Below are 13,569 nucleotides of genomic sequence, written 5' to 3'. Positions count from 1 at the left end.
TAGCCACCTAAACTGATAGGAGCTGTCTGATCCCCACAGCAAGCTAGATCCAGAGGAGTACCAGGGCTTTGTCGTTCTGGTTCGGGGTGTTCTGTGCTGTGTCTCTTCGAGAAGATGGCCCAAGATCGTCCTCTTCACACAGCAGCATCCCAGGCAGTTGCTCAGCTGTGCCGAATGGAGGAAGAAAGGCTGTATTTGAAAAAATGACTCAATGCAAATGATTTGCTGAGCCCCAGTAACTCACTTTTATACTCATGTGAGTGATGATGTATCTGCCGTGCTTCGTTGTCTCTGTCCATGAGGTGTTCAAACATGGCATTCAAAGGTAGCCGTGTTTGGCACCCTTTTATAAACCTTTTTTTTTTTTTTTTCCTTCAGAAAGGCCTGCACGTCTGCAGGGTACTGCAAGTCTTGAGGAACTGCAGAGCTTGCAGGTGATACTGCCTTGAAGCTCGGGCTGGATGAGCTCTGGCTGGTTGTCCCGCGAGCACACAGCCCGGTAGCCTCCGTGCCCACGCGTGTTCGGGAGCCGAACTCCTGCAAGGCTGCAGGCTACCACAGTCCTTGGGTTCAGAGTAATTACACACTCACCTGGCTGGCCTGCTACCATCGAGCAGCATTTTCTCTGCTCATTCATGTGCAGGAATTCATCTAATTGGATTCTGTGCACAGAAGAGGACTTATTCCGGAGTGCTCAATGCAAATGGGGGAGAGCTCTGGGCTGTGTGGTTGGGGTGCAGCATAACTCAAAGCCTTGCTGTTGTTCGAGGAGCAATCGCGTGTTTCCAGGTACAGCCAAGGCTTTTGTCAAAAATAGAAAAGAGGAAGCAGTGATAATTTTGGGGTCCCTTAGGACTCTTCCACTATTGTACACATCAGTCAGCGTATTCCAGGGTGTTGTGCTTGGCTGGACCTGGCGCCACTTGCTTGATATCTCTCTCTTACCCTCACGGGTGAAATGTGTTGGGTCTTTTTTTTAGCGTGGAGATTGGTGTTTCTAGTTTGGAAGCCAGGTGAGATTAGAAGAAAATTTGGGAGAAACTCTTGACCACTCCCGAGAGGTAACTATTCACAGCGTTCTGCAAGCTGATAGCCCGTATCTTCAGCATCCGGCAAACAATGCCCTTGAAGCCTTTAGTACGAGGGAGCAACGTCCTCCATGGAGCTGAACTTCTCAGTGTACGGATGGAAATCTGACTCTGATTTGAAATGGCCTCTGTGTCCAGGAGGAGTCGATGACATCATACATTGCATGTTTGGGGAGGAATAAAGCCAGCAGAAAGTCGATGATCCCTGCTCCCTGGGGAGCGAGTTGGATGCTTTCAGCGCCGTGCTCTTGGTGTGAGAAGCAGGGGCAGGGTCCCTCTCGGCATGGCTGTTGCCGGAGTCTGCACGCCCGTGCTCGTCGGCTGCCTCACGCCATCTGGGCTTTCTCCTGTTACTGCAGAACACGCGGTCGTAGGCAGATGATTTGGGTACTTCCTTTTACCTTGTGTTCTTAGTGCAGGACTTTCCTCCTGGTGTCGTCTGTCAGAATTAGGAACTCCAGGTAACAGGATCTGTCACCGGCTGCCAGGATAATGCTGACCCTCACAAGGCTTAAGGAGATGACTTTAAGAAGACCAAGCCTCAGACTGAACGAGGTTACCCGCTCTAACAGGTTTATCATCAGGTTTGTTGTCTTCAACATTACAGCAAATTTCCAGCTCCTGGGAGAGGTGTTCCGAAAAAACCTGCGGCTTTCGGAACTAAAGCCCATATTTTTGGAGCATAGATTGGGCTAACTGGAATTACACAAAAGGTGAATGAGAACACGGTGTATTGTTATTTTTTCATGCTGATGATTTTGTGAGGTTCTCACAGATGGCCTTGGACGGCTCAGGCGCTGAGCTTCGTGGGTCTGGTCTTTCCTCTAGTGCAGATCTGCACAGGTTCGTGTTCAAGCTCCGTGTAACCTTGGGAAATATGACACAGATGTAATCACCCTCGAAACGCTGTCTGCAGAGAGACACTTCTCCAGACAGTACATGGCTTACTTGGAGCACAGGAAACTCTTGTCTGTCTGGGTCATGCTTCTGCTTAGCTCTGGTGCCGCGCTGGAGCTGCCTCCTCCTCCTTCCTCAAGCTGCACCAGCCGCCTGTTGGGAGCCAGAAGGTTTTTGCATGAGGCGTAATCCCTCAAAACACAAAGGGGCGGTTAACAGAAGTGTGACTTAGCCACAGACTCTGCGCCTCTAGGAAGATAAAAGCCATTGCTACATCTCTGCTCCAGGAAGGCTGTGTCGTGGACAGGTGAAGTCGTGCCGATGGCTCTGCCATTCATGAGGAGATGTGACAGATGAGCAAAACCCTTTGGGCCTCGGTTTACTCATCCAGTCGGCATCCCTGCTGCAGTAGCTGCTATAAAATTAGTGGAGCCATGGAACCTAATAAAACAGTCTGTCTGCCTTATTTAGTGAGCTAACAAAGCGGCGGGTTCCCAGGGAGGGTGTTCACACAAGGTGGTACCGGCATATAAATGACATCGTCTCTGCCACGGCTCACACCACATGTGGCTCCCGAACGCTGCAGGTGAGAATATTCCTGGAGACCTGAGACTGCACACCTTCATTAAATATTTTACACAAATATTGACTTCTCCGTGCACACAAACCCACGGAAAAGAGTGTTTGTACAGCGAAAGCTGCTGTGCTACAAAATTAGTCACCCAGTCTCCTAAACATAAGGTTAGTAAATATTTTCTCAAATAATAAACCATTTCAAGTCTCTATGGGAAAGAGACTATCCAGAAATTTGTGATATGTCCAAAATAGCTGGATATTTTTTATTAGTTTCTTTCCTCTGATTGCATCATCTGGCTGAGACACCATCGCAATGTGCTGACCTTCCAGTTACAAGGCCATTTTGAGAGGCTGCGCTGCATTTTGCGAAGAAAATGTGCTGTGTAAGATCCTGTTGTAGGCAATCAGTTCACTCATTTCTGCAGGCATCTTCCAGCATTCCCAGGGTGTGAATACAGAGATCCTGAATTTCTCTGTGCGGTGCCGTCTGAAACCCAACTGGAGGGAGCAGCACGAGCAAGGCACTCGGTCTGCGGGTTCGGCTGGCTGTTTTCCCTTGAATGTAGAAGATTTTGAAACTTTATTTCTGAACTTTCCTCATTTCATCCCTGTGCAACGTGGGACGAATATTCTTGTGCAACCTATGTGGCCATGTTACAGGGAAGGGGATGGTGGAGAAGAAGCCGGATAGCAACCGGGAGGGCCCTGAGGCCTTCCCAAGCCATGTCACTATGAAACGATGAGGCAGATCCAGCCGTTCCCAGCTGGCAGGGACCGTAGCATGGAGCGGTCTCAGAGTCCCGTTCTGAGCCGGTTCCTGCTGTGGGGAAGCGTGAAGCTCCTGTTTGGACGCAGAGCTGGTCCGAGCTGACTCCTCTCTTCTGTATTACACCGTGGGAGCTAGCAGACTTCCATGTTAACCTCAAGGGCAAAAAGCAGTAAATCTAAAATGTGTTATCTCCCAAAATGGAAACAGCTGCCCAACTTTGTCATCCGAGTTGTATCAGTTCTGGGAAAGAGAGCTGAGCACTGGGGACCGGGCAAGTGCAGGTTTGGGTGTTCTCTGCGGTGGGTACGGTGCACGTGCGTGGTGAGGTCTCGCACGCAGCGCCGTTTCTGTGGCAGGAACAGAAAGAGAAGGTGAGTCAAGAGGAAAGAGACTGAGATTACAGGGAAAGCGAGGAAAGAGAGGGTAAGAGAGAGAATTGTGTGGCAGAGGGAACTAAAGGGCCCGGCTGAAATGAGGGGCTTAGGACTTCCTGATGTTCCTCCAGTCCAGGATTTGCTCTCATTGCCCGGCTTAAAGCTGTTGCATCTGGTTCTGTGCAGGGTAGAAGAGGCCGCGAAAGCAGACAATTACGAAGAGAGTAAGAAGAAGGATTATTACCAGCTTCCTATTCCACGGGCAAATATTCACTTCCTGCAGACGTGGGAAGAGACCCTGCGGTGCTGGGAAAAGGTGCTGCAGGTGAGTGTTACTTGGGCATTTACTTTGCAGGGTCAAGGAGCAGAAACTTCACAGCAGGCTGGTACGCGGGGCTGTATGTGGGCCGCTGCCGTCGAACGGCTCCCTCCCCAAGTCAAGGCGAGCTGCTTCCTTTAGGCTTGTCTGGTTGGGAATTGCTGTGCGAGGAAAGGTCCCTGCAGGGGAACTCAGGCGTGCTGTGAAAGTTACTTGTCTCTGTAGTATTTTGCACAGTAGCAAAGAGATGGAAGAGAAACGCTTGTGTTCTGGACCGGGACTGTCCAGGCTACGTTCAAGCATAGACAGTCTCGTAAGTGAAGGCGGCGTTTGTCTGTGTTGCAGCCCGGGCAGGTTGTTGGCATTGACATGGAGTGGAAGCCTTCGTTCGGCATGGTTGGGAAGCCTCGCGTCTCCCTCCTTCAAATCGCTCTGAAGGATGAGGTGTTCCTGCTTGACTTGCCGCGGCTCCTTGAGCAAGCTGAGGCCGAGGGTGAGAAGGAGAAGCTTCCCTGTTTCATCCAGATGCTCTACTCAGATGCAGCCATCACTAAACTAGGTAACACGCGTCTCTTCTCCCTGCCTCTGGTCTTTACACAGATGATTTTGTCCAATTCCTAGGTCTTCTTGGGGTTGTCATTCTCTCAGTCCACTTCATGGGACCAGCTTTTGTAGGCCTGGGCGTTCAAATACTGCCATGCCAGGAAGCAGAGTGACCAGTGTAACTGGGAATGATATAAATGTTTCCCCATTTCAGGCCATACCCAAGATTTCTGATTTAACCTCCTCTCTCGGGCTTGGGATTGTCTTAGTTCCATACCAAACCCCAGCTTGCACCCAGCCTTCAGTGGTCTGGGGAGATCTGTCATGAGGAGCTTTCTGGATTTGCTGGCCCTGTCCCAAAGCCACCGTGCTGCACAGCAGAGCTCTCCAGCTTACCATACCTGGTTTTGCATTCTGTTTGGAGGCGTTTGGCAGGAGTTGTTAAACCTGGAGTTCAAATTCATAATTGCCTTTCGCCGCCCTAGCAGATTATGAGTAAATTGAGCTTAAACTCCGCATTTTTCATCTATGTCTTCTCTCCCAATCTTGATCTGCGAGAGTATCTCTTAGGAAGAGAAGAGACGAGAGCTTGCCTTCTTCCCTATCTGAGCAGTCTTTCCACCAATGTTTATACATATGTTGTCAGCATCTTGACTCTGAACTGGAAGAAGCTGCAGAGCATTAGCCATGATTGAGTTTTCCTATCTGTGTGATTTGGGCTTCTTTTTTCTCCAGGTTATGGGATGTCTGGAGACCTTAACACCCTTGCAGCCACATGGTCTGCTTTGAAAGACGCGGATAAGCAAGCGCGAGGTGTGGTGGACCTACTCAAAGTAGACAAACAAGTAAGGATGGACACGGGAAGATATGGAAAATTTAGTCTCCTGTGTGTGCTCGTAGATAACTGCCATGACTTCACAGCGTTGTCTTTTTGTGTCCTGTATCAGCAGGGAGACGGCTAAATGAGCAAACAGACGTTTTCCACTTGTGGTTTTGAGGGTAACATGATTCCGTAAAGAAAGACAGAAGTATTTCGTTTTTATCAACTAAAAAGTCAGAGCTTGATAGTAATAACTTTTTTCATAGCCATTATAAAAGCTGTGAAAAAGCAATTGAAGTGGAGATACAGCTTCATTCGTCTAGGATGATGTTTCTGAGCACAGGTCATACGTGAGCTCGGTAAGAGTAAATTCTAGTAGAAGCTCTGATATTCCAAGATCATGCAGGACTGAAGCAGATATTATGGAGTTCACGATTTGTGGAGAACTCGTAACGTTTCAGGAGGGCTGCTGGTGGGTTCAGCACAGGAATTTCCCTTCAGCTGCAGTCCAGCTGCCTCTGGGTGAGCACACAGGGGCTGTCAGCAGTCTGCAGGGATGTTAAGGACAACCATTTTAATGGGTAAAATTTGCAGAGTGTGTTTAAGGCTGTGGGTTGGGGTGAACCCAGATCGTTGGGACTGATAGCTCAACCTGGGAAGTGCTGCAGGGTCTGAAGTACCTGCCAACAGCTCCTGCCTCAGTTTAACCTGAGAAATGGCAACTGCGGGAAGGCTGTTGCCCATTGTGTTACAGGAATACCTTTTCTCACCGGAACCAGGAGAAAGGTGCTGAACTACCGCTGCTGTTCTTTCATTGAGTAGGTCTCCAACGGCCTCACGGCTGAGCACCCTGCAAACCTCCACAAAGTCAGGCACGGCCCCATCGCTCTGATGCAATGCTCTACGATAATGCACTTTTTTTTTTCCTTCCTTGGCTATGAAACAGATTTCTTTCCAGCAAGTGCGTTTGTTAAACAAATAACCAGACGCCATATATATCTAATGCCATCCCAGCCCTCGTCTGAGACAACGGGATTCAATATGCCAGGCAAGAGATAAAAATGATAGGGTTGCTGTGGGCCCCACCCGCTGGAATAGGAGCTGTTGTAGAAGTTGTTTTATAACTTTGGGTTTTATATCTTTTTCTTTCCGGCAGCTGCAGAAGAGCTCCATTGACTGGAAGAGGGGTGGCTGGAAGGTCAATGTACTGTCCCCGGAGCAGAGCTCTGAGGATAGAGGGTTCAGGCAGCCGGAGAAAGGACTCAGCCTCTTGGTGCAACACGTGCTGGGGAAACCTCTGGATAAAACAGAGCAGCTGTCTAACTGGGAGAAACGGCCTCTCCGGGAGGAACAGATCCTCTACGCAGGTCTGGTCACCGACTCTGTGGCAAGGTGCTACAGGTTGCCCATTACAGGCTGTGTTTGTCTGTTGCCTGTCGCCAGGAAAATTGTTAAGTAGCAAAGGAAGAAAATGGCTTTGCAGATTAGTTCCTGTTCAGAGAAGCCAGCACATGTCATGTTTGTCCTTTTGTGGACATGGCTTTAATGGTTGAAGTTTAAACTGTCCAGTGATTCATTATTTCCCTTATGAAAGAATTCCCGTGCTTTGCAGATTTCATCCGATGAAACATCACCTCAGTGGAAATTCCTCTCAGTAACTGAAAGGAAGAAGGTCCACTTCCTTCTGCCTCATTTCACAGCCTTTCTGGGAAACAAGCGCTGTCTTCATCTGTCATAGTGAAGTGCTTGTTAAAGCGGGGTTAAGAACGGGTAGACATGGTGTCCGCGTCTGCGGCGCAGAACTGGTACGGTGAAGGGACCAGTGGAGTTTATTGCCGATTACCCCAGAGTCAGAAGTCTGGGGCTAAATCTTTTCCTGGGGCATCAAAGGCCAGTCTACTGAAGCGAACCAGCCCTTTGTTAAATTCAGCTATCCTTGAAGCTGACACAGTTCCCACAAAAGTTAATCGCTAGGACTTGTAAAACTGGCTTGGAGACTTAGACGGTTCCCGTTGCAAGGAACAAAAGCCGCACGGCAGTGCGTGTGGGCAGGTGATTGCAAACAACTTGGTTATTACTTTTTAAGATATTACATCTAATGGGGAAGTTACCTTCCCATAGCTGAGATACGGTAATAAACCGTGGGCAAGCCGCTGCTCAGTAACAATAGAGTGTAAAGTGGGTTGGCTGAAGCTATCGTACGTGGTGGTTTGAACGAGCACGCTATCATTTGCATTACGTTAGAGTCAGAGACAGCAGAGGGCCTGTCGCTTTTTGAGGTCTTCTGCCACGGCTCTTTGTGGTCGTCTGTTGGGTTGTGGTGCTCACTGAATCAGTGAGAGTGCAGAGTATGACACGAGTAATCTGGAGCTTCACAAGTTGTTTGTGTTCAGTGGCATTTACAAAGGTGAGGGCTCTTCCTTGCAGCAGGAAAGCCTCTGTTTTCCTTATGAATGAAACCAGCTGAGGCTCATATTCCATTTTTTTCAGCTTCAGATGCGTACTGTTTGCTGGAGATCTACGAGAAACTCTGTAAGGATCCAGCAAGCTTTGGTCTGAGTTCAGACCTGACGGAGAGCCTGGTGGGAAAACCAAGCATAAAACCCAGGGCAAAGAAGCAGCTGAATAAACAAGAAGTACCGTCACCTTCTGGACAGGTTTGTAAACATCTTCAAAGAGCTGCGTGTTGCTCAAGACCCCTGCAAATCATATGATGCCTTGTCTCTCAGTCATACTGTTAGCTATGCGTGGCATGCCTGTTTGCAGTCTGTTCTCAGGACTATTGCAGAAACATCTTCCTCGCTCCACCCCTTTGCTGGTAAGATGTGCTTTCTCCTCTGCGTGCCTTGGTTCGGCTTTCCTTACAATTTTAGGTTTGTTTGTCTTCGCAAGATATTGGTGCGGATCTGAGGGGCAGCATCCAGCTAACCTTGCTCCTTCCGCGTTTCCTCGCTGCGGTGGGTTTGAATTCTGTGGCCTAGGTGTCGCATCAGTGAGGCTTCAAAACTCTGACTTCTTCACTTTTGCTTTTAACTGAGCTTCTACACTTTGGGAATGCTTCCTTTATAGTGTCCAGAGGACAAGTCCGCAGAGTTAAAAACAATCGATCACAAAAGTCTTTCTGCTGCTGGCGTGTCTCTGTCTCCCTGCCCGCCACCACGTGCTCTGAGAATGGCCTCCCCTCCAATGTGCGCCATGGCGGAGCCTTAAAACTCCGCCGGCCATAACGTGGAGCTGTGTGTCTCTGCTTAAATATCTCAGAACGCGGCTGTCCCTCTCTCTCAATAATAAAGATTTACTTTTAAGATGCAACCCTCCATTTTTTCCTGCACCTATGAAAACATTAGCAGAAAAACAGTTTTGTTTATTGACTGAGAAGACTCGCTATGGCTCTGTGTCCTCCTGAGTAGTCACAAAGGTGTATTTGGCTCCCGAAGCCAACACTGCCTTCCGCGGTTGGACTGAAATACTATTGATTATAGCCACCTTTTCAGGATCCTCCGTACCAAGTGTGTGTAAGTAAAACACAAAGCTGCTGGGTAGTTCCCTAAGCCCTCAGTGTCCGTGGGGATATTGTGTGTTCCAGCAGACCTGACTGGCTGCTGCAGAGACGGGAGAAGTAGGTACTTCAGGCTTGAATTACCTTGTGAACTCCCGGGTCATCTTTGTGTTGTGTACAGTCAGATTCATTAATCGAGAGGTAATTGGTGAAACCTGGACTGGGACTCAAAAAAGCAGGCTTCTCCTGACTCTGCATCCTGTGTGACTCCAAGCTCTCTTTCCCAGCGTTTCCTGGTGCATTATCTGAAGTGGGGCTAATGACACTATTCTCCTTTATAAGCATTTTGCTCTCTGCTGGCATGAAACGTGAGAAAAAAGCTACATATGACATTGCTGGCCATTGAATAAACACTAGCTAAGAGCCAGCTGCTGCTCCTTTCCATCTGTTCGAACAGAAGCAGCAGTTAGTGTCTTCCAGCTACCTCAGCGTCAAAGGCTCGGCTTGATCCGCTGTCACAGCACTCTGATGTCTCAGCTGCACCCACCGAGGTCCTTGCAGGAGCCGGTGACAGTCCAGTCTACCCAGTGCTGCAGAGCTTTGAGTGCCTGTACCAGCTCTGGGGAGGTGCAGCATCACACCCACTGAGCTCTCGGACCTGAGCTCGTTGCCTCGGGCAGCCCGGGTGTATCTCCATGGTGTGCCCCAGCGTTTCCAGACCCGAGCCAGCACCTGCAGAGCCCATCTACAACGCTGCAGGAACTCTGGTTCCAACAACAGCGTAGCCCCGCAGAGGTGGTGGCTGTGTCCTTCACTCGTCCCAGCTGATTCAGGTTCCTGGAGGCAAAGATGAACGTCGGAGGTTCCTTAATAACTTCCCTTCCCCTTGAATTTAGCTATTGTACTTCTGGGACCCTCCCAGCGACAAAGTCTCCAACTGCAGGAACTCCCCCAGCAGCGGACATTTGAAATAAAATAAACAGAATTCAGGCACTGCCTATTTTTAAACTTCCGAAGATAACAAAGCTGACGTGGTTGCTTTGTCTACCTGTTTCTCCCTCTGTCTGTCAGATCCCCTTCCCAAATCATAACTTTGGCACGTGTATATCAATTGCAGTATAATTCGATAGGGGAATAGCAGTGACTTCGTGAAAATCAATGTCTGCGTAGAGCATGGAAGACCAGGTTGGCATTTCTCCAGGGAAAGGCTGCAGATCCCCAGTCTGGGTGGCCAGCTGGCCAGTAAGTGAATGGCTAATTCAGAACTGGCCCCATCACGTGCTGCCTCCTGCCCGAGTGGAAGGTGGGTGATGCAGAAAGACACGAAGGAGGAACTAGAGGGGTTGCAGAGCACGGGGGAAGCTGTAATACAGGTGGTAGGGGACAGCTGGGTTTGGCGTGGCGGGTGAATGCAGGGGGGCAGAACACAAATACACCGGAAATCAGGTTTCTGTTCTGCTGCTTACGGATCTCTTGGCTTTCTGTAGCAATGCCAGGGATCTGACAAGGAGAGCCCGCGTCCCCCCGCTCCCATCTCCCCGAAGGAGTTCAGTGTGGTCTGCGATAACATGCTGCAAGGCCTCGGGCGCTACCTCCGCTGCCTCGGCGTGGATGTCCGCATGCTGGAGAATGAGGATGACCACAGGAAAGCTGCTGAGGTTAGTCACGGGCGGGTGGGGGGCGGGTGTTTATAGCTGCCATCTCCACTCCTTGGAGAAGACCTGCTGCTTACCGAGTAGTTAGTCCCTCGCGCTGAGCAGGCAGCGGGTTGGCGGGGGCTGCCCGGTGCCCGTGCTGAGCCTCAGTGCTCTGGTTCAGCCCGAGATGCTGCGCCACGTGGCAGCTGGGATCAGCTAGTCCCTACAGCCTGGTGTGAGCTCGGTTCTCTGTTTCCAGGAGATGGGAGGTGAGCAGAGAGCGCCGGGATCTCAAACCTTACTTGTGTCTGTCTGTTTGTGTCATTGGCAGCTGGGATGTTTCAGGTCGTTGGAAGAACACAGGCAGAGCGTTAGATGTGGCCTGTGGTCTCAAGCCTCCTTGTTGGGGAGGTGGTGGTAGATTTGCAAAAAGACAAAAATCAGGGAAAGGAACCCCAAATTCGCTTTCGTTTCTAATGGACTCCAGTCTGGACTTACAGGGAAGGTATTGCCCTGCCTGGTACCTGGGTCAGTTGAGCAGAATCATACTCAAAAGATGGCTGTTCAATATGAAAGGGAAAATTTCCATCATATCTTGCCTTATAACGTCTTAGCTGGCTGCCATCTTGTGAGATGACACCACAGTGATCAGGCACAACTTGCAGTGCAACGATGGGGAAAGGAAGAGTCTCTAACATGCACAGGGACAATGAACATCGATCTGGACTCCCATAACAACTCTGACCCTCTGCCTCTCAGAGGAGAGACACATGCTTCTTCATTTCAGACATACTTCTACTACGCCAGAAATGGAGATATCCAGCCCACACAGTGCGTTGCTATCAAATGTGCGCTGATCACCCGGCCTGGTGCACAGGATGTTTCCTCTTCAGATGTCTGCTTGGCCTGAATCCTGTGCAGGCTCCAACTTCTGCAGAATTAATTAATATCTTGTCTCTGCCAAACTCGCACAAGTCATTTAAACAAACTAGTTCTCACTGCCTCCCCCCAGAGCCCCGTCTCCGCTTCTCATCCTGATACCTTATCGTGCTACGGAGAGGATGTTTTACATTGCTTTCTCTATGGTGACCGGACAAACATCCTTTCACTATCAAAAGCCCTTGGAGTGTTACTGTATTGCAGAGCCTTTGATCTGTGCTTGGATAATCAAAGATAAAAATAGACTCCTCCCACTCTGCTTTATATCTGGCTAGTCCTGATTTAACAAAAGTTGAATGTTGACCACTCTACGCCCGAAAACTTGTCAATGTTAATGCAAAGTCCAGCAGAAAGGTTTGGCTCCTGGTCACTGACTACAAGATGGACAGTTTGGGTGTTGTCCCAACACAGTCTCAAACTAGTGTCTCCAGGAACACGTAAGAATTAGTGTTTGTTCTTCGTTAAAGTACTTTCAGTAAAGTGATTTATCAGTCCTATTACACATCTCCATGTACCAAGAACTCCTGAATCGCTGGGTATTTGCTCCTTATTGTTCTCATTCCTGTTGCTTGTTTAAGTGGCTTCAGATATCGGTAGACAGATGGGTCCTGTCCTTCACCCTCTGTTATTTGAGATCAAACTTAAAAGCCTGAGTGCTCTGTAGCTTGTGCTTGGGCAGCTAGGAATTATTTTTTTTTATTTTTTTATTTTAGACTAACGCATGTGGCAGTAATCGGTTTGAAAAACCCCATTCCCAGGCTAAACTTGAAGTCTGTGTCCTGTGTACTGCTTCGTGTTGTGCTGCTATTATTGGCTAAATGTTTTATCTTGGACAACAGTCGTCGTGGCAAGTTTATCATGCCAGATCTGCGACCTCAGATCTGCCGGCCTGTGAGAGCAGGACCTCTGACACCACGGGCCAGCGCATTCCCCTGTTTGCCCGTATTGAACTGCTGTGAGATGACACTGGTTCGCATTCTGCGTAGTTAATGGTGCCATTTGATTAGGACTTGACTGGAAAAATAGCTGAAACTCGTACTGAAAATTCCTCTGGTTGAATCCATCGTCATGTTGAAGGGAAAGAGCTCACAGTCCTGCCTTCCAAAAGCATTTTCGCCTCTGTTCATGAGCACCAGCCACCCTGGGCAGAGCAGCTTTGTGTCCAAGTATGGGTGCCGTGTGGTCTTCCAAGTCTTCTCATTCGGTGGGGTGGCAGTAATATTTTCACCGTGTTGGGTTTGTATCCGAGCTGCTGCAGCCCAAGGCACGCAAGCGTTTGACAAAGCAGGTGTGCAGCTGGGGGATGACATTTGTACCCGATGTGCTGGACGAGCTCCTTTGCCTGACTTTAGCAGCCTGTGCCTTGAGAGCCGGGGGCATTCACCACGGGCTGTCCCTGACACACCTCCTTGCCCGGCGACGCTGCTCCAGCCCTGCTCCTTGGGTGGGAGCCCCTTCTGGAGAGCTTTGGGTAATGGCCAGGCTGGCCCAAGCCATGCTCCCTGCCACGGGGCAGAACAGGGAGACCTCTCTTGAGAAGGGCCGTATGCATCACCAGAGGCTTCTGACTCCATCCCAGGGTAAAGCATGACTCCATCTGGTAAAGACGATGGAGATTCGGTCTTTCTCATGCAGCATCCTTCTGTGTGTGCAGCTGCCGTTATTGGAGTGAGCCACCCTTTGTATTATTCCTATTATTCCACTTATTCCTGTATGCAACGTGTTATTTCCAATTAATACATTTGTCTTTACTTAAATCACGTCCTACGCCTGCTGTGTTTCTAGCCAGGTCTTCCAGCTTGTCATCTTGCAAACTTCTCTTTGCAGAGAATCTTACACCTGTCTTTTGGGCCTTCTAGATGGATAACTGGAAGGAGGTGGGAAAGTTTCAGTGGGTGTTTCTCTTTTCTCTGAAATTTTGCAGAATCGGGTAGAGCAGTGGGATGCTTCTCTTACTAACCTTAAAGGATCACCCACCAGCCTGAGGTGACCGCGGTAGATCTTGCAACGCTGTACTTCAGGAGTGGAGCAGAAGCTTATAAGACAATGTTGGTTGTTTCTTAGGTCACTAATTTCTAAGAGCTTGGTGAAATCTCAAAGCCCCTTCC

General features: G+C 49.3%; 1 protein-coding gene across 19 annotated transcripts in view; it reads left to right on the top strand.

The window, feature by feature from the left end:
- The window catches only part of EXD3 (exonuclease 3'-5' domain containing 3), a 305,064-nt gene that overhangs the window by 147,529 nt on the left and 143,966 nt on the right, over nt 1-13,569 (top strand). For all 19 annotated transcript variants that reach the window (XM_074609092.1, XM_074609080.1, XM_074609089.1 and 16 more), the window contains 6 exons: nt 3,891-4,029; nt 4,369-4,582; nt 5,302-5,411; nt 6,543-6,753; nt 7,877-8,043; nt 10,373-10,543. In XM_074609092.1, coding sequence (XP_074465193.1) covers nt 3,891-4,029; nt 4,369-4,582; nt 5,302-5,411; nt 6,543-6,753; nt 7,877-8,043; nt 10,373-10,543 — 1,012 coding nt within the window. The remainder of the gene's footprint in view (nt 1-3,890; nt 4,030-4,368; nt 4,583-5,301; nt 5,412-6,542; nt 6,754-7,876; nt 8,044-10,372; nt 10,544-13,569) is intronic.

Source organism: Larus michahellis, chromosome 15, assembly GCF_964199755.1.
Source record: "Larus michahellis chromosome 15, bLarMic1.1, whole genome shotgun sequence".
NCBI classification, from domain to species: Eukaryota; Metazoa; Chordata; class Aves; order Charadriiformes; family Laridae; genus Larus; species Larus michahellis.
The sequence above is the reverse complement of the archived record's forward strand: the minus strand, read 5'-3'. Positions and strand labels throughout refer to the sequence as shown.